Source organism: Pelobates fuscus, chromosome 7 (assembly GCF_036172605.1).
Source record: "Pelobates fuscus isolate aPelFus1 chromosome 7, aPelFus1.pri, whole genome shotgun sequence".
In the NCBI taxonomy this organism is placed as follows: domain Eukaryota; kingdom Metazoa; phylum Chordata; class Amphibia; order Anura; family Pelobatidae; genus Pelobates; species Pelobates fuscus.
The window spans coordinates 185836476-185857388 of record NC_086323.1 but is presented as its reverse complement, the minus strand read 5'-3'; the positions used below and the strand labels follow the sequence as shown (position 1 = coordinate 185857388).

At 43.0% G+C, this 20913-nt stretch overlaps 2 protein-coding genes across 2 annotated transcripts in view; both read left to right on the top strand.

Annotated features, from left to right (window-relative positions):
- LOC134568392 (dimethylaniline monooxygenase [N-oxide-forming] 2-like) overlaps positions 1 to 20913 on the top strand; it is a 489265-nt gene that overhangs the window by 442212 nt on the left and 26140 nt on the right. The window lies entirely within an intron of this gene.
- LOC134569256 (uncharacterized) lies at positions 15451 to 18760 on the top strand (the record flags this gene model as incomplete). The annotated part of the gene is made up of 2 exons (XM_063428170.1): positions 15451 to 17559; positions 17954 to 18760. Coding segments are annotated over 2 exons (2916 nt in total), but the record flags the coding sequence as incomplete, so codon positions are not given.

Here is a 20913-nt window from a genome sequence, read left to right as displayed (position 1 = left end):
CTTTAAGCTATGCAATCTAGGTAGACTTCCTACAGTTGGTACCTGAACTGGCATTCAAGAGTTTACTAACAATGTGTACCTTTAATGTTATAGTATGCATAGTAATTGCTTGGCTGCCTATAACATATATAGAGCATGCATATCATGGATAAGTAGCGATACAGGAGCCGTCCCCAGTACTTAGGTATGATAATGTGGGGAAGTCCACTTTGCCGCCCGGGGTCAGCCAATGCCCATAGTGGCGATCTGCTGGTGTGGTGTGCTGAATTCTGTCAAGGCAGGAACCGGAGCAGTGTCCTGAGAGTTGTGTGTCAGCACCTCACAGGTATATCCTCTGGGCTGCTGCGGTAGATCGGCACATGGGGTGGAGAGGTGGAGGGTTATGGCTGCTCTGTCGCGTCTCAGGCGCCTTGTTGTAGCGGATCTGTGAGGAGTTCTCCGGAGTGTCTGGTAGGCTTTTGCTTGGGTCCTGCAGGGTGGTCTCTGCGTTGCCGGCTGGTAGCGCCCTCTGTGCTGCTTGCCTGACATAGCTGGTTTGGGCTGCTTATGCAGGCGACCATGTGGTCGGTGAGGTCTCCTCCGAGCCGCAGTCCCAGCTTTTGCCCGCTTCCGCGGTGTTGTGAGTGCATCCGGGTAACACAGCTGACTGTGAGGGGGCGCAGGTTGTGGAGCCGCCGGTTTAGTCGGTGCCGGAGCAGGGAGTCGACTCTTCTCTTCCAGTCGCTCCCAGAATCGCCGGCATACGGCGTCAAATTTGGCCCGAAAGGTCGCTGCCCAGTCGCTTGTGCTGAGGTGCTCCTGGTGGGCTGCACCGCTGTCGGCCATCTTGGCTAGGCCATATGCGTCCCGTTGGTCGGAGCCACTCTCTTGAGCGACCCGTAGGTGATTGCTCCCAGTAGGCAGGCGGACCGGGATGACCCCCGCCGGTCCATAGGGGGGGGGACAAGGGCTCGTATGCTCCGAGGCTGTTAGTTGTGGCGGTGGGAGAGCGGCCGCCTCTCCTGCGCACGCCACGTGGGTAGGCCTCAAGCGCTTGTCGGGTGAGTAGGTCTCGGATTGTTGCTTAAGGGGTGTCATTTCGCTCCTTTTGATGTCCCCTCACTTTTGTTGGCCTTTATGGCCCAATTAGTCGTCGTTTGGGTCGTGTGAGACTGTTATTTTTAAAGCTTGGTGCAGGAGCTCAGGAGGCTAACGTCCTCTCAGCTCCGTGGTCAGGCCCCGCCCCCAGGCAAGTTGTATTTTTGAGGATTAATTTTATTATTGAACAACAACCATGTTCTCAATGAACTCAAAAAACTCATTAATATCAAAGCTGAATATTTTTGGAAGTAGTTTTTAGTTTGTTTTTAGTTATAGCTATTTTAGGGGGATATCTGTGTGTGCAGGTGACTATTACTGTGCATAATTATTAGGCAACTTAACAAAAAATATATACCCATTTCAATTATTTATTTTTACCAGTGAAACCAATATAACATCTCAACATTCACAAATATACATTTCTGACATTCAAAAACATAACAAAAACAAATCAGTGACCAATATAGCCACCTTTCTTTGCAAGGACACTCAAAAGCCTGCCATCCATGGATTCTGTCAGTCTTTTGATCTCTTCGCCATCAACATTGCGTGCAGCAGCAACCACAGCCTCCCAGACACTGTTCAGAGAGGTGTACTGTTTTCCCTCCTTGTAAATCTCACATTTGATGATGGACCACAGGTTCTCAATGGGGTTCAGATCAGGTGAACAAGGAGGCCATGTCATTAGATTTTCTTCTTTTATACCCTTTCTTGCCAGCCACGCTGTGGAGTACTTGGACGCGTGTGATGGAGCACTGTCCTGCATGAAAATCATGTTTTTCTTGAAGGATGCAGACTTCTTCCTGTACCACTGCTTGAAGAAGGTGTCTTCCAGAAACTGGCAGTAGGACTGGGAGTTGAGCTTGACTCCATCCTCAACCCGAAAAGGCCCCACAAGCTCATCTTTGATGATACCAGCCCAAACCAGTACTCCACCTCCACCTTGCTGGCGTCTGAGTCGGACTGGAGCTCTCTGCCCTTTACCAATCCATCCATCTGGCCCATCAAGACTCACTCTCATTTCATCAGTCCATTAAACCTTAGAAAAATCAGTCTTGAGATATTTCTTGGCCCAGTCTTGACGTTTCAGCTTGTGTGTCTTGTTCAGTGGTGGTCGTCTTTCAGCCTTTCTTACCTTGGCCATGTCTCTGAGTATTGCACACCTTGTGCTTTTGGGCACTCCAGTGATGTTGCAGCTCTGAAATATGGCCAAACTGGTGGCAAGTGGCATCTTGGCAGCTGCACGCTTGACTTTTCTCAGTTCATGGGCAGTTATTTTGCGCCTTGGTTTCTCCACACGCTTCCTGCGACCCTGTTGACTATTTTGAATGAAACGCTTGATTGTTCGATGATCACGCTTCAGAAGCTTTGCAATTTTAAGAGTGCTGCATCCCTCTGCAAGATATCTCACAATTTTTGACTTTTCTGAGCCTGTCAAGTCCTTCTTTTGACCCATTTTGCCAAAGGAAAGGAAGTTGCCTAATAATTATGCACACCTGATATAGGGTGTTGATGTCATTAGACCACACCCCTTCTCATTACAGAGATGCACATCACCTAATATGCTTAATTGGTAGTAGGCTTTCGAGCCTATACAGCTTGGAGTAAGACAACATGCATAAAGAGGATGATGTGGTCAAAATACTCATTTGCCTAATAATTCTGCACTCCCTGTATAGCCTCATTTGACTATTCATTCTCAAAGTTTATTATGTTTCCTATGTTTAATGTGTACAAGTGTAAGGGCACCCTCCAACACCAGAGAATAAGCAATAGACCTCCCCTCTCTCAGGCTAGCTAAGGGTCACAAGCACGACTCTATATGGAAATATGGTAATGTTCAGAAGCCGCACTCTAGCCTCCCTTAACTTGTTTTACCCCATGTCTAACAATATATTAGCACCTACACATTCCACAAGTATGTAGGTTTAGATGTTAAAGTGTATTTTATAAACAATGCAGCGAACTAGACCTGTAACGTGTGCCACTAGCTGACACTCTCTGTTGCCAATCGACTAACCATATATATGTGTGTCAATAACTACTCTGTTTTTTCTTTATGCTAGTTATCTTAGCTAAATCTCACTCTGTTGGTACAACAGTTTAGTTAAGTGTGCAAATTATACAAAAAATGTGCAAATTATCACGCCACTGTTTAATCTATGTAAATCTTGAGATACGCTGTTGTGGCGTCTGTTGATATGTCTGTAACCTCCCGCACGACAAAAATAAAGAATTAAAAAAAAAAAAATTATCCTAGGAGGGAACAAGGGTGTAGTGCTCTATAGTGATTATGGTGTTGTGATTAAGATCTGGATATGGCATATACGTTGTAGTTTCTAAAATATTTAGTATAGTGTGTTTTAATGCATGCTTCATATTGCATTTCTGCAGTAACCCTTTGCAGTGCAGACTTTTTAAAACCAAAGCATTGGTTATTACCAAAAAGAACCAGTGACTAGGAATAGATTTTCACCAGTTTCCCTGGTTCTGGTCTGAAATTTTAGTTTCCTTTTATTATTTATCTTACACTGGTTCCTCCTTGTTGTAAAAATGAGTTTTAATTGCCATAAAACACCTCTATTCCATTTTATTTTTAAAATAAATCTCATTCTGCGCAAAAAAAAAAAAAAAGAAACAAATTAAAATCAATGTGGCTTAGTGGAGAAGTAAAACAAGAGATAACAAATAAGAAAAGGGCATTTAAAGCATTTAAATCAGACAAATCACATCCTATATAAGAAAGCCATTAATGCTTGCAAAAAGGAAATTAAAGTGGCTAAACTAGAAAATGAGAAATTGATAGCCAAATAATGCAAAACCAACCCCCACATTTTTTTTCAAGTACATCAATTCTAAAAAAACAAAAAAGGAAAGTGTAGGTACACTGGAAACAGAGATGGGTCTGTTAGTTAATGAAGACCAAGAAAGGCAGAAATTTTAAATAACTATTTTTCTTCAGTATATATTAATGAGGATCCTATGGCAAGAGATATACAAATGATTGCTGCAAAAAAACTTGCAGATAACTTGTGATGGGATGACTCGAGACAAGGTGCTACAGCAGTTAAAGAAAATAATGTAAATAAAGCTCCAGGGCCTGGGGGTATTCACCCACGAGTACTTAAGGAGCTAAGTGGGGAAATAAGTGAACCTCTGTATTTAATTTTTCAAGATTCTTTTGTTTCAGGTATTGTACCACAGGATTGGAGGAAGGCAGATGTTGTTCCTATATTTAAAAAAGGTTTCAAAATCCTTGTCTGGAAATTATAGACCATGAGCTTAACCTCTGTTACTGGGAAAATATTTGAAGGGCTATTAAGGGATAATATTCAGGAATTCATTGGGAAGAACTTTCTTATTAGCAATAATCAGCATGGTTTTATGAGTAGAAGTATCGAAGTAAGTAGAAGTATCGATCAGGATGTTGCAGTGGATGTGATCTACTTGGATTTTGCTAAGGCATTTGATACGGTTCCTCACAATATGTTAGTCTTCAAACTAAAAGAAATTGGTCTAGATGAATATTCTTATTCTTGGGTAGAACATTGGCTTAAGGATAGAGTACAACGAGCTGTCATTAATGGTACATTTTCAATCTGGACAAAAGTGGTAAGGGTTCTGTTTTGGGACCGCTTCTATTTAACATATTTATAAATGATCTTGCAATAGGCATTGCAAGCCATGTTTCAGTGTTTGCAGATGACACAAAACTTTGTAAAGTAATAAAATGTGAGCAGGATATTGCTTTTCTGCAGAGGGATTTAGATAGATTGGGGGACTGGGCACTAAAATGGCAGATTAAATTTAACGTAGAAAAATGCAAAGTTATGCACTTCGGGGTCAAGAATACACAAGCAACTTACACCCTAAATGGTGGTGAATTAAAGATAACCACACACAAGAAGGATTTGGGAATTGTTATAGACAACAAATTATGCAATGTCAATCTGCAGTCAATGTGCAATGTCAATTTGCTAATTAAATTGCACAGGAGAGCGCAACCGTGATAAATTAAAATTCCTTAAATTAATTATGTGATTCAGCAGCTATACACAAAATAAAGTTCCTTAAATTCTTTACCTAAATAATATTCATAAAATGAGTGTCAGCGCTATATATGATAGCCTTACAATAGGCAATCAGTGTAAATGTGAAAACCAACAACTTATAACTGTGAATTAGTAGTATATATCAAACTCTATATATCACAATAAGTTTGATTATGCACAGAACAAATATATCTAAAACTTGTTTAAAGGCCCACTATAGTGCCAGGAAAACATACTCATTTCCCTGGCTCTATAGGGTCCTTGGGTCCCCCTCACCCTCTGGGTCCCACTCCCGCCGGGCTCTAGGGTGAGGAAGGGGTTAAATTCCTACCTTTTTCCAGCTCGGCGCTGGGGAATCTCCTCCTTCTTCTGCCGTCATCGGCTGAATGCGCATGCGCGGCAAGAGCCATGCTCGCACTCAGCCAGTCTCATAATAAAGCATTCTCAATGCTTTCCTATGGACGCTGGCGTCTTCTCACTGTGAAAATCACAGTGAGAAGCGTGGAAGCGCCTCTAGCGGCTGTCAATGTGACAGCCACTAGAGGCTGGATTAAGCCATTTGTAAACATAGCAGTTTATCTGAAACTGCTATGTTTACAGCAGGCAGGGTTACTCCTAGATGGACCTGGCACCCAGACCACTTCATTGAGCTGCCTATAGTGGTCGTTTAAGAGTCCAAAAGTTCTGGGTAAAAGTCTTTAAAGGGTTAATCTTGCAGAGATGTAGCATCTGTGGATACACTGTAGCTCAATGTAGATTGCACCTTGAAAGGATACAAAAAAAAGCTTTCCATAGTATAATACTGCTTTTGTTTGTGTAAAAAGATTCCCTTACCCCCAAATAAAAACCCTTACATCAGCAAGTAGTGGTACTCGTCTCCAAGATACCACATACACATTTAAAAGAATTTGATAGCCGTTTACCGTCCACTGGTCCCTACAGTGCAAGCTCCCGTCCGATCTCAGCGCTGATAAGACAGAGTGTTTCGTGCAAACTGGAGACCTTAGTGTGGAATCGATGTGAATCAGGCTGTTCCTGAATGCCGATCGCACTTCAACATGTTTCGTCTGCTGTAGTGTGTCGGCAAGATAGTGTGTTGGCTGTGAGGAATGTTCTTCAATACGTTCCTATCTAATCTGCTCATAGCAAACTGCTGATCTGTTTATACATTATTATTATGATGTCAATCTGCAGTTGCTAAAGGCCTAAGGCCAGTAAGGTTTTGTTATGTATAAATAGGGGCATAAATTCTATGCATGAAAATATAATTTCGCCTTTTTATAAATCGCTGGTAAGACCACATCTTGAATATGCTGTGCAATTTTGGGCACCTGTTCTAAAGAAGGATATGATGGCACTAGAAAAAGTGCAAAGACGAGCTACAACATTGATAAAAGGAATGGAGCACTTTAGTTACTAAGAAAGGCTGACAAATTTAAATCTCTTTAGTTTGGAAAAACTGCGCCTCAGAGGGGATATGATAACATTATACAAATATATTCGGGGCCAGTACAAACCATTATCTGGAAATCTATTCATAAACAGGGCTATACATAGGACACAAGGTCACACATTTAGAATTCTCTGCCTGAAGAGGTGGTTTTATCAGAGTCCATACAGATGTTTAAACGGCAATTGGATAAATACTTTCAAAAACATAACATACAGGGATATAAATTCTAATTAGTGGGGTAATAGCTGCTTGATCCAATGAGCTATCTGACTGCCATTTTGGGGTCAATAAGGATTTTTTTCCTAGTTTGTTGCAAAATTAGAAGCGCTTCAAACTAGGTTTTTTTGCCTTCTTTTGGATCAACAGCAAAAACACGGATATATAAGAAATGCTTGTCCCATACGCCTGGAAAACTTGCGCACCTAAGAACCATCAGTGGACTGTCCCTAGGTGTGATGTAGATGTCCCCTGGTACTACCCAAAGTTGATTTCTCCTTAGAGTTGCTGCTCAATGCAATAAGATAAGTTTTACGTGTAACGCTCTCATTGACTCAGATACTGGAATGGGGTAAAGAATGTAGAGAGAAATGTATGTTACCTATTACTAAGAGAGTGGGTATCGTTCATATACCTACTCCTACGCCTCAGTCTACCAAAATTCCTGTATATGATAGGGAGGTTAAAGAAATGTTTAATAAAAGTCACACTGATACACTACCCCCTCACAGATCCTATGATTGCTCCATAGATTTGTTGCCCAGCACTATACCCCCTAAAGGGGGAGTATATACCTTATCACCACAGGAAAGTAGAATTATGGAGGAATACATGAAAGAGTCTCTACAAAAAGGTCACATACGTAAGCCTTCTTCTTTTTTGTATCCAAGAAAGATGGAGAGTTAGGACCATCTATTGATTATAGGGCATTGAACAAGATTACCACCAAAAATGCCTATCCCATTCCCCTTATCTCAGAATTGTTTGACAGACTCCAGGGCACTAAGATGTTTACCAAACTCGACTTTAGGAGTGCATATAATTTGGTAAGGATTAAGGAGGGACATGAATGGAGAACTGCATTTAACACAAGAAATGGTCACTATGAGTATCTTGACATGCCCTTCGGCTTATGTAATGCTCCAGCCGTATTTCAGAATCTCATTAATTATGTTCTCAGAAAGTACATTTATACGTTCGTATTGGTATATCTGGATGATATACTCATTTATTCCCCTGATCTCCAGACTCATTATGAGCATGTTAAACAAGTTTTACAAACTTTGCTCAAAAACTGGCTATATTGTAAACTTGTCAAATGCCTATTTGACCAGACGGAAGTACAGTTCTTGGTCTATAATATTTCTACACTGACCATTACCCAATGGGTAATTCTGCCGGCGTGGCAGCACTGAAACATAGCAGCCAGGCCTAACGAAAAATGTCATACTTACCTTGGTCGCGGTAAACCACTGCCCGACCTCCTTCTGTTCCGGTCCCCTGCAAGTACGGAGTTCCTAGAGACGGTTTTAAATGGCTACTTGCCTCCGCCCACATCAAAGATGGCGCCAGCGTGCGTGCGACATCACGTAATAGACGCGCACGCATGTTTTGGGGTCAGAGGTCAGAGACAGCCAATTACAGCCTAAGGAGGGTTATTTAAACCCAGATTACCTTTCTGTTAGTGCCCTGTCGTGGATTCCACTAGCTGGTTATCCGAGAGAGTGTTCCTGATTGCGTTTTTCTGGTATTTTACTTTGGCTTTGTTTTGACTTCCCTATTTCTGGTTTCCTTTACTTCTGGCTTTCCTCATCGTTGTGTCCCTTTCTGTGTTACTGACCTCGGCAAGTATTTTGACTATTCTCAGGTACGTTAATTCCAGTCATTCTAAGGTCCAGTTAGATGTTATCCTTAGTCCTAGATGTGATACTAATCTGCGTGCTGGAACAACTATAATCCTGACACTAGCCTCCCATCCACGGGCATCGGCTGAGAGAGTCTGTGATGAATCTGCAGACTGTCCGCAAATGGATATGTTATATTTGTTTATATTCAGCAGCATTGCTCTTTATGTGCTGGGCTCTGATTATATGGGACTACTGCTTACACTTATTAACAATACCTTACTGTTCTATTAACCTATTCCAAACTGAATTTTATTTAGCAAGGTCACTATATGCACATACTCTCAGGTGGTAGGCTAATCCCATACTCTACGTTACACTACACACCTGGATATAAGCCACCATATACTTCTGCTAATTTTTTTGATTGTGCCCCAAGTACATATTATCACTGATAATCCACCCAGTGCTATTTATCTCCTGATCAATCAAGGAGCTGACCTCCCACTTATGGCCTACATGTGGTACACTGGCTTTTTATTTCAACTGTTAGTCACTATAACCAGCAAAGTATTAAGTTCTACTTGATTACCACTTGTTTAGCCTGATAAACCCAAGCATGTATTTAAAGCGTATTAGTAATGCTCCATTGACCAGCTTCTTGCTACCTGTAATTTGTTGTATTCTTAGAGCACTAGGCATTTATCTTGGTGCATTAACCTTAACACTGAAAAACGTGCTGACCCATCAAAATGAAGCAAAATGAAATCTTTAAATGCTCATTACCTCATGTAGCCTGTTTTATGTATTCTACATCTTCTTGCACTAGTTGTTGTGACAATGCAGGATGCTTTGTTTACTTCTGCACGACAAAAATAAAGGTTGGAAAAAAAATCAACATTATTTTAGTAGTAACTAAAGCAGTAGCAGTAACAAATAATCGTCTTGACATAATCTAAAAGCAATATGTGCATACAAAACAGAACTGAATAATTACCACCACACACTTTCTCTGAATTTTTTGAGCAAAATGGTTGGGGGAAAGAAGTCAAAACACCCCATCTTCTGTAACCTTGGATGTCTACTTTATAAAAAAATTTATACTTTTAAACCATAAATTCAACTTGAGGGATATAAATATGCACCAAACTCACCATGTGCCTAGCAAAGCAAGCAAACTATATTCTGCCAAAATGAGCAAGTCCAAAATTACCGTATATACTCGAGTATAAGCCGACCCGAATATAAGCCGAGGCCCCTAATTTTACCCCAAAAAACTGGGAAAACTTATTGACTCGAGTATAAGACTAGGGTGGGAAATGCAGCAGCTGCTGGTAAATTTCTAAATAAAATTAGATCCTTTAAAAATTATATTAATTGAATATTTATTTACAGTGTGTGTATGAGAATGCAGTGTGTATATGAGTGCAGTGTGTATATGAATGCAGTGTGTGTGTATGAGAATGCTGTGTATGAGTGCAGTGTGTGTATGAGAATGCTGTGTATGAGTGCAGTGTGTGTATGAATGCTGTGTGTGTGTATGAATGCTGTGTGTGTGTGTATGAATGCTGTGTGTATGAGTGCAGTGTGTGTGTATGAGAATGCTGTGTGTATGAGTGCAGTATGTGTGTATGAATGCACTGTGTGTGTATGAATGCACGGTGTGTATGTATGAGTGCAGTGTGTGTGTATGAGTGCAGTGTGTGTGTATGAGTGCAGTGTGTGTGTATGAATGCAGTGTGTGTGTATGAATGCAGTGTGTGTGTATGAATGCTGTGTGTATGAGTGCAGTGTGTGTGTATGAGAATGCTGTGTGTGTATGAATGCAGTGTGTGTATGAATGCAGTGTGTGTGTATGAATGCAGTGTGTGTATGAGTGCAGTGTGTGTGTATGAATGCAGTGTGTGTATGTGTGTAATGCAGAGTGTGATGCAGAGCCTTGGTGGGGGGTGGGCATTTTTATTTTTTAATTATAATTTTAATTTTTTTTTGTTTCATTAAATTTTTTTATTATTATTATTATTTTATTTTATTATTATTTTTTATTTTATTATTATTTTAATTTTATTTTTTTTATTTTTTTTACTATTATTAATATATATACACATTTTTTCGTCCCCCCTCCCTGCTTGCTAGCTGGCCAGGGAGGGGGGCTCTCCTTCCCTGGTGGTCCAGTGGATGGGCACTGTGTAGGAGGGGGCTGTGGGGGCTGCAGAGGGATGTTACTTACCTTTCCTGCAGCTCCTGTCAGCTCTCTCCTCCTGCGCCGGTCCGTTCAGCACCTCGGTCAGCTCCCAGTGTAAATCTCGCGAGAGCCGCGGCTCTCGCGAGATTTACACTGGGAGCTGACAGAAGAGCTGAACGGACCGGCGGAGGAGGAGAGAGCTGACAGGAGCTGCAGGAAAGGTAAGTAACATCTCTCTGCAGCCCCGACAGCCCCAGTCTGTATTATGGCAATGCAAATTGCCATAATACAGACTATTGACTCGAGTATAAGCCGAGTTGGGGTTTTTCAGCACAAAAAATTTGCTGAAAAACTCGGCTTATACTCGAGTATATACGGTAGTTACTATAAAATCATGGCAAACCAATGCATGGGAGGCATAGCTGTACTCAAGGGACTTTGTAGAAAACAAACTGGGGTGTTTTCTGGCAGTAACACCCCAGTTCTGAATTCTGCTAAAATGAAAAAGCAGAATTCAAAAATTACCACCATGCACTTTCTCTGACATTTTCTTAGCTCAATGGTTGGGGGAAGAAAGTCAAAACACCCCATATACAATACCCTGGCATGTCTACTTTATAAAAATATATATTTGCATGATGGGGGATGTAAAATACGCCAAACTGAAGATAGGCCAAGCATTCCAAGTTGAAAAACTAGCATGCCCAAGTCTCTATCGTGGCCTTTTAGCCCCCAAAGAACCCAGAAAACCAATGCACGGGTGGTATCACTGTACTCAATATTGCCTAAAGTACAATGTACAACAAATACAGGGTGCGCTAAGAAGAACAATGAGAGATAATAAACAAAAATAATATAAAGAGTCTCTTAAAGTACAGCGAAGACCTGGAGTGTATATTCTTCAGTTCTTGCTTTGAATCCTCAGTGGTAAATATGAAATACAAAAGCAAAAATAGAGACCAATAGTGCAAAACCGTTTTAGGAAAGCTGGATTGTGGTGGAATCTCGGTAAAAATAAATTTAGTAGGCCGAGATTACCACGTGGCATGTGTACGTGCATATGCTGACGTATCGATCAGTTGGTTGCACAAGGCAAGATACGATCAGTAGTGTACGGAGCATGTGCAAGAATACAGGATATAGTATTCCCCCTCCTCCATTGTGCTGGACAAGCCATGCGGTCAAACAGGAAGTTAATTCTTATTTGTGTTGATTGGTTAAGAGAATGTGCGGGTGGAGCTTAATATGGGAGGAGTTATGTGCCTATATAAGGAGCCTGCACTATTGTCCGGGGCTCAGAATTTGCTGTATTTTGGTGACGTTAGTCCCTCTGAGTCCCGATCGGTGATCCAATAAAGAATCTCTTCCTTCCTGAAGAAACCTGTGTCCATCTCTCTGTGCTTGGCTTCCGTCAGTTTCTCCGGTATCATTTGGTGCATTGGCCGGGAAGCTCATCGTTCAACGGTAGCTGAGAGGCAGAGGCGTGAGACGGTCTATCTTTGCCCACGTTCTCTACGGCTGCACCCCTGAACTTCTGCGTGGACCTCCCTTCGTCTCGGCGCCACTGGTCTGTTGTCCAGGAGATCATCGGCCTCTACGTGAGAAGTGCTGGGGTGTCCCCGTCGATGAGTGTGAACTCAGGTTCAGGAACGAGGAGGTAAGACAACTGCTGTTTTAGACGGCAGGACCCACTAGGGGTATACCGATTGTGCGGTAGGCCCAAAGGGGTTTTGAATCTGTGTATCTGCCCCCTCTGTCGGAGGGAAGGAGCGAAGGCGCACCGCTCGATCGAACGCTCTTTAGTCAGACCGTTTGATTTTGTTAGTCAGGCGGGGCTCTGGTGTAAATAGCCCTAGCCGGACACCGGTGTCTTGTCTAGACTAGCGTTCTAGGGTGTATATTTTGTTCGCTAGGTCGGAGGGACCGGGAGACTAAGCGGCGTCTGTGTAAATTCGGTTCGCTAGATCTCATCCTATCTGGGCTAAGTGGGAAGGCGTGTAAATTTGGAACCCACTAGACTTTTGATAGTGCGACTAAGAGGCGTCTGTGTAAATTCGGTCCTCTAGCTCGCTATATATGTGGTGATTGGGCAGTGTGGCTAACCAAAACGTATGTAGATTGTTTTTAGGTAGTCCATTCAAGGTACTGGCCAATAGTTTAGTTGGGAATTGTAAATGTGTTAACGATTGTTTAGTAAAGTGTATATCTTGTTAGATAGCGCGAGCTCAGCCGTCTAGCGAGAGTGTTAATAGTGTGTTGCTGTATTATAGTGCACGGTACCATAACCCTGTATATTTACTGACACTGTACATAAGTACTAATCATTGTCGTCCATTGCATGTTTAACACCATAACCACTAATAATTGTATTGTGACCTTAACTTGTGCTTTGACCTATGCTAACCGTACTGTAACCGCTATTTGTAAAAGACGATGTTACTGGGTGTGTTATAGACGGGTAATTCGTATATAGAGAATTATAGCGTGGGTGACTGTATAGTTACGCCAAAGGGCATAATATTGATTATCTAGTGACTGGTGTAACAGCTGTGTGTGTACGGGAATTCCCTGAGTGTTTATTGTTATTGTGTACGTTTCACTTGGTAACCGTACCACGTGGTGCTGTTGCCAGAGGAAACGGGTGTGACTGTTGAATAGTACGCGTGTATAGTATTCGTTGTCGACGACGTTCCATTGTTAAGTATGGGTGCGTCGCAGTCAACGATTCCGGATCCCTTAGGTTGTATGGTGAAGAATTTTAAAAAGGGATTCAAAACTTGTGATTTTGGGGTTAAAATGTCTCCTGTACGTTTGGTCACTTTGTGTACTAGGGAGTGGCCTACTTTGGTTGCGGCATGGCCGCCACGTGGCAGTTTGGATCCAACTCTGGTACAGGGCTTACACGTGGCTGTATCAGGTAGGCCTGAACTTTACGGCCAGTTTCCTTATATTGATTGTTGGAGACAGGCCGTAAATGACTCGCCAAAATGGCTCCAGACATGCCACGAGGAGCAGTGTCGCCTCATGGTAGCTAGGACTTGTTCGTCCACTAGGACTGGTGTTAGGCCCATTTTGGACACGCCCCCTGAGTCCGAGATCCCTTTGCCGCCCCCTTACTTTCCGTTAAGAGGAAGTGACGCAAACGCAGGAAGTCCTGCAACCCTTCCCTCATTACCCCCATCCACTTCCGCTTCCTCCTCCAGTACAGGATCCACCCCCCCTCGTACTAAATCTCCCCTTCCGGAATCAGAACCAACCCCCATTAAAAACGAATATCCTGATTTGGCGCCACTTCAGACTTCCGGTCAAGCTTCATCTAGCTCGGCTCGAAGTGTTTTATTTACCACCTTTTCCCAAAACCAAGCTCCCACATCCCCATACCCTATTTCTCCCCGACTGGAACCTATGACTGACGCCCCTCCACGTAGCCCCATACAGACCCGACAGTTGACCGGTGCCCAACAATTAAGACACTATCAGATGCCTCTTCGTCTGAATCCTGGGCCAGCCTATATCGATGCCGCAGGCCAAATGGCACATGCTGACCCAGTCTTTGTATATGTCCCATTCACGACAACCGATCTTTTAAACTGGAAGACCCACAATTCCTCGTATACTGAGAAACCACAAGCTATGACTGATCTGTTCACCTCAATAGTACAGACACATAACCCGACATGGGCTGATTGCCAGCAGTTATTAATGACTTTATTTAACAATGAGGAAAGGACAAGAATAAATCAAGCAGCCATTAAAGCACTAGAGGATAAAGCCCGTACTTTAAACCAAGCCAATCCATCAGCATGGGCCGCAACACACTATCCCAACACCGATCCCGATTGGAACGTAAATGGTGCTGATATGGTTCAACTCAGAGCCTATAGAGACGCTATAATTGCTGGCATGAAAGCCGGAGGAAAGAAAGCTATTAACATGTCGAAGACAGTTGAGGTGATTCAGAAAAGCGATGAAGCGCCCAGTGTCTTTTATGACCGATTATTGGAGGCATACCGCTTGTATACCCCCTTTAATCCGGAAGACGCAGATAATTCCCGAATGGTGAACTCCGCCTTTGTCAGCCAAGCTTACGGAGATATTAAGCGCAAGCTACAAAAGTTAGAAGGGTTCGCAGGTATGTCAATCACCCAACTAATGGAGGTAGCGAATAAGGTTTATATGAATAGGGAAACAGAAAGTAAGAAAGAGGAAGAGCGCAAGATGCGTAAAAAGGCTGATATGCTAGCGGTAGCGATCGCAGGCGTAGATAGACGGGACCCAGATAGAGGCGATAGTAGATGGAATGAGGAACCTCTAAGTAGAAATCAGTGCGCATACTGTAGGGAAGAAGGGCATTGGAGAAATGAGTGTCCTCGAAGAGAACAGTGTGAGAAAGACAGACCTAGGATAGGTTACGGAAACTTTAGAGGCAGAGCGAGAGGTAGAGGAGGCCCCGGAGGGAGTAATGGTTATAGAGGGAGTAATGGGAACAGAGGAAGTGTTAGGGAAGATAGATATATCCCAGCAGCGCAAAGGTCCCGCGATAGAGAAGGTAGGGACTTTGTAGGATTGGCTGACACGGTCATGGAGGACTATTGATACCGACCGGGCTCCATCCCCCTTGGTCGAGCGGAGCCTATGGTCGATGTATCAATAGGGGGGAAAAGGAGTGCGTTCATGATCGACACTGGTGCTGAACATTCAGTGGTGACTAATCTAGTTGCTCCTCCATCTGGAAGGACTATTACTGTGATAGGAGCAACTGGAAGAAGTGCTGAAAAACCGGTTCTTAAAAGTCGACTCTGTACATTGGGAGGCCACGTAATAAAACATCAATTCCTTTATATGCCTGAATGTCCAGTCCAATTGCTGGGACGTGATATGCTATCTAAGTTACAAGCGCAGATTACGTTCCTACCAAATGGAACAACATCTTTAAAGTTTAATGGACCTTCAGGTATCATGACATTATCCGTACCAAAGGAAGAAGAGTGGCGACTTTATACAGCGTTGACTAGCCAAAACCCTAGGAGTGATGAGACATTATTTAACATACCAGGAGTTTGGGCAGAGAACAACCCACCAGGACTGGCCCGCAATATTCCACCTATAAAAATTGAACTAAAACATGGGGTTTATCCAGTGAGCCTAAGACAATACCACATCCCGCAGAAGGCTAAGAAGAACATCCAATCCTATCTGGATAAGTTCATACGGTATGGTATCCTAAAATTCTGTACTTCCCCCTGGAACACCCCATTGCTGCCTGTTCAAAAGCCCGGCACAGATGAGTATCGACCTGTGCAGGACTTGAGAGCAGTCAATGATGCGGTTGTTAGTATACATCCAGTTGTACCCAATCCATATAACCTGCTTGCTTTAATTCCGGGCGGGGCTACTTACTTCACAGTCTTAGATCTCAAAGATGCCTTCTTTTGCCTCCGAATTGCCGCAGAAAGTCAATGTATTTTCGCTTTCCAATGGGAGAACGCTGTAACGGGCTCAAAACGCCAAATGACTTGGACAAGACTGCCCCAAGGGTTTAAAAATTCACCTACCCTATTTGGTTCAGCCCTAAGCCAAGATCTACTGGATTTCGAGTCCATCCCAGGAGAGTGTGTATTGTTACAATATGTAGATGACTTGTTGATAGCAGCAGTTACAAAAGAAATCTGTCAGCAAGCAACGCACGATCTACTGCACATTCTCTGGAAGGCAGGATACAAGGTGTCTAGAAAGAAGGCTCAATTGTGTTTGCCAACTGTCAAATATCTGGGATTCCATATCTCTGAAGGTCAAAGAATTATGGGGCCAGAGAGAAAAGAAGCTGTCTGCCAAATACCAATACCCAAGAATAGAAGACAAGTGCGAGAATTCTTGGGGGCAGCAGGCTTCTGTAGGATATGGATTCCCAGCTATGCGATACTGGCAAAACCTCTGTACGCAGCTATCAAAGGTACAGAGCACGACCCCTTCTTATGGACCCAAGAACAGCAAACGGCATTTGAAGATGTGAAGAAGGCTTTGATGAGTGCCCCAGCATTAGGTCTACCTGATCACACACGACCATTCTACTTATATGTACACGAGCAAAGAAGAATGGCTGTGGGAGTATTGACACAGTACTTGGGATCATGGCAAAGACCTGTTGCCTACATGTCTAAGCAATTGGATGCAGTGGCCAGCGGACTTCCACCTTGTCTAAGAGCCGTAGCTGCAGCCGCCCTGCTAGTAGCTGAAGCCGATAAACTCACTCTGGGTCAAGAACTTTATGTACGAGTCCCACATGCAGTACAGACGTTGTTGGATTACAAAGGAAATCATTGGTTTAGTAACAGCCGTATGACCAAGTATCAAGCAATGTTGTGTGAAAACCCAAGAGTGCATTTAGAGACTGTAAATACCTTAAATCCAGCTACCCTTTTGCCACAACCTACTGAAAGTCAACATGATTGTTTGGAAGTAATGGATGAAGTATTCTCAAGTAGACCAGATCTTCGTGATTTTCCCATCCAGAACCCCGATGTTCAATATTATACCGACGGTAGTAGTTATGTGAAAGAAGGGATCCGCTATGCAGGATATGCAGTAACAACAATAGACAAGGTGATAGAAGCTCGGCCACTGGCGAAAGGAACATCAGCACAAAAGGCAGAATTGATAGCACTGACACGAGCGTTACAATTGGCTGAAGGTTTAAGAGTAAACATCTACACGGACTCCAAATATGCGTTTTTAACCACTCATGCCCATGGAGCTTTGTATAAAGAAAGAGGACTACTGAATTCAGAAGGCAAAGAAATCAAGTATGCAGCTGAAATCCTACAACTATTGGAAGCAGTGTGGGAGCCGAAAGAAGTCGGTATCATACATTGTCGAGCGCATCTGAGAGGAGATGGTGATGTAACCAAGGGAAATCGGATGGCAGATAGTGCAGCTAAGCGTGCTGCTGAATCAGGAGTATGTGGGGCATATAGCTGCTCTTATACCAACTCCACTGTCCCAATGGACTCCAGTTTATACAGCTCAAGAAGAGGAGTGGTTAAAGACTGAACCAGGAAAGTATTTGGAGAACAAGTGGTATCAGCTAGAAGATGGAAGAATAGTCATACCAGCATCACTAGCGGTAGAAATTGTCCAAAATTATCATAACGGGACACATTCTGGGAGAGACAGTAATGAAGAATCTCTTAGAAAACATTTCTACATACCAAGATTGTCCAACTTGACTCAGGCCATTGTACGAAGATGTGTAACGTGTGCTAAAAATAATGCAAGACAAGGACCAGTAAAGCCACCAGGAGTCCAGTTTATGGGGGGACTCCCCATGTCCGATCTACAAATAGACTTTACAGTGATGCCTAAATCGGGTGGACATCGTTACCTGTTGGTAATTGTGTGCACCTATTCAGGCTGGGTAGAAGCATGTCCTACTCGTACAGAGAAAGCAGGAGAAGTTGTGAGATTCCTGCTACGAGAAATAATACCCCGATATGGACTACCCTGTTCTATAGGATCGGACAATGGTCCAGCTTTTGTTCATCAGTGCCTACAACAACTGACTCATATGCTTGGTATAAAGTGGAGGCTTCATACTGCATATAGACCCCAGAGTTCTGGTAAGGTAGAGAGAATGAATAGAACTATTAAGAACCAGTTGGCTAAAATGTGTCAGGAAACCCAACTTAAGTGGAACGTTCTCTTACCCATAGCTCTATTGCGAATCCGCAGTACCCCTACCAGAAGGATGGGCCTCTCTCCTTTTGAAATTATGTATGGGCGACCACCTCCCGTACTTGGTAACTTAAGGGGGGATTTGAGTCAGTTGGGAGAAGGAATTACCCGGCAGCAGGTTGTAGAGTTGGGTAAGACTATGGAGGAGGTACAGAAATGGGTACAAGATAGATTACCTGTGAATATTTATCCCCCTGTTCATAGTTATCATCCAGGAGATCAAGTGTGGATTAAAGAGTGGAATAATGTACCGTTAGGGCCCAAGTGGAGAGGTCCTTATGTTGTTCTTTTGTCTACCCCTACAGCGATAAAAGTAGCCGAAGTGACTCCGTGGATACATCACTCCAGGGTTAAACCAGCAGCAGTCGATTCTTGGCAAGTTACAGCAGATCCAGAGAATCCCTGCAAGATCCGGTTAAAACGCACTACTCAGTCGGAGTAACGAGGAATCGTGTGGATTACAAATTTTATTGTTACAGGGATTTGGTGCGTGAGTGAGAAGGCCATAATAAAGCCTGTCCGCTTACCAACACATAGTATATAAGCCAGGAAAGTCTCGAAGGGACACCTGTGAAGACGAGCAGAACTCCATTCCCTGCAGCCCTCACATCCTGGAAGCTGAGGCGCCTTCGCACGGACGAAGACTGAGGATGACGGCGAAAGATGTGCTTTTGATAGTGTTTATTTATATGTGTTTTTATATTCAGGAAGGTAGAGGTACAGACACTCCTAGCTGTGAGGTATGCATTAAGACTACGAGAACAGGTAACCATATTTCCCAAACCCTAATTTGGCATTCACAATACGAGTGTAAAGGAGATGTATCGAGATGTAGATACTTAAATATAGACTATAGTGTGTGCCATTTAGGAGTAGGAGAACCTAAGTGCTTCAGTCCAGAGTATCAACCTCGTACAATTTGGTTGACTCTCAGGAATGGAGATCCTCAGGGGACCCTAATTAATAAGACGGTGTTAGAATCCGTACATTCTTCGGGTGTTCTGCTATTTGATGCGTGTAAGGCGATATCAAGTGGTAGAAAGCCGTGGAATGTATGTGGGGATCTTAGATGGGAGAGGACGTATGGGTCTAATGATAAATATATATTGTCCCAGTAGTAAAAATAAATATGTAAGTCCTAGATGCCCAAATAAAGACTATAACTTTTGCCCATATTGGTCTTGTGTGGGGTGGGCGACTTGGGGACAGACAGTAGACAAAGACATGATAGTGACTAAGTTGCCGACTAGCCCATATTGTAAGTCTATGGAATGTAATCCCATCCATATACTTATAAATAACCCCGATAAGTTCTTAGACAAATATGGCAATTTATTTGGGTTTCAGATATACGGGACGGGTTTAGATCCTGGGACATTATTGTTTATAGGGATAGAGACTGATACGGTATCCTCCCAAACTCATCAAGTATACCATTCCTTTTATGAAGAGATGAGTATAGATAATAAGATCCCCCATAATGCTAAAAACCTGTTCATTGACTTAGCTGAAAGTATTGCCGGTAGTCTTAATGTTACCAACTGCTATGTGTGTGGAGGTACTAACATGGGAGACCAATGGCCTTGGGAAGCAAAGGAGGTAATGTCCGGTTCTGAGGCAGTTGACCAATTAATATCTACACAAGCCGATTATCATATGAGTGTTAGAGGTAAATCTGAGTGGAGATTAAAGACCTCCATCATAGGTTATGTTTGCATAGCAAGGAAAGGAATAATGTATAATACTTCTGTAGGAGAATTAACTTGTCTAGGGCAAAAAGCTTATGATGATGATACAAAGAATACAACCTGGTGGTCGGCTTCAAATGTCTCGGAACCATCTAACCCGTTTGCTAGATACGCCAATTTAAAGGATGTGTGGTTTGATTTATCCATCACATCTACCTGGAGAGCCCCAGCAAATTTGTACTGGATCTGTGGTAAGAAAGCCTATTCGGAGTTGCCACAGGACTGGGAAGGGGCATGTGTGTTGGGTATGCTCAAACCATCCTTCTTCTTGTTACCGATTGAAACAGGTGAGACTTTAGGTGTTAAAGTGTATGATGTGAATCATAGGAAGAAAAGGGGACCCATAGAGATAGGCACCTGGGAAGATAATGAATGGCCTCCCCAGCGTATCATAGATTATTATGGGCCAGCCACGTGGGCTGAGGATGGTACCTTTGGTTATAGAACCCCTATTTATATGCTCAACCGAATTATAAGATTACAGGCGGTGGTTGAGATTATCACCAACGAGACTTCACAAGCACTCAATCTTCTAGCGAAGCATAACACCAGGATGAGGACAGCAGTCTACCAAAATAGATTAGCCTTGGATTACCTTTTGGCAGTAGAGGGAGGTGTATGTGGGAAGTTTAACCTGAGCAATTGCTGTCTTCAAATAGATGACGAAGGGCAAGCAATAGCTGAGCTTACTAGCCATATGGTTAAACTAGCGCATGTGCCTACTCAGGTATGGAAAGGGTATAATCCAAGTAGTTGGTTTGGTAGCTGGTATGAGTGGTTTGGAGGGCTTAAGGCAGTGGTAGGTGGAGTCCTACTGATTTTA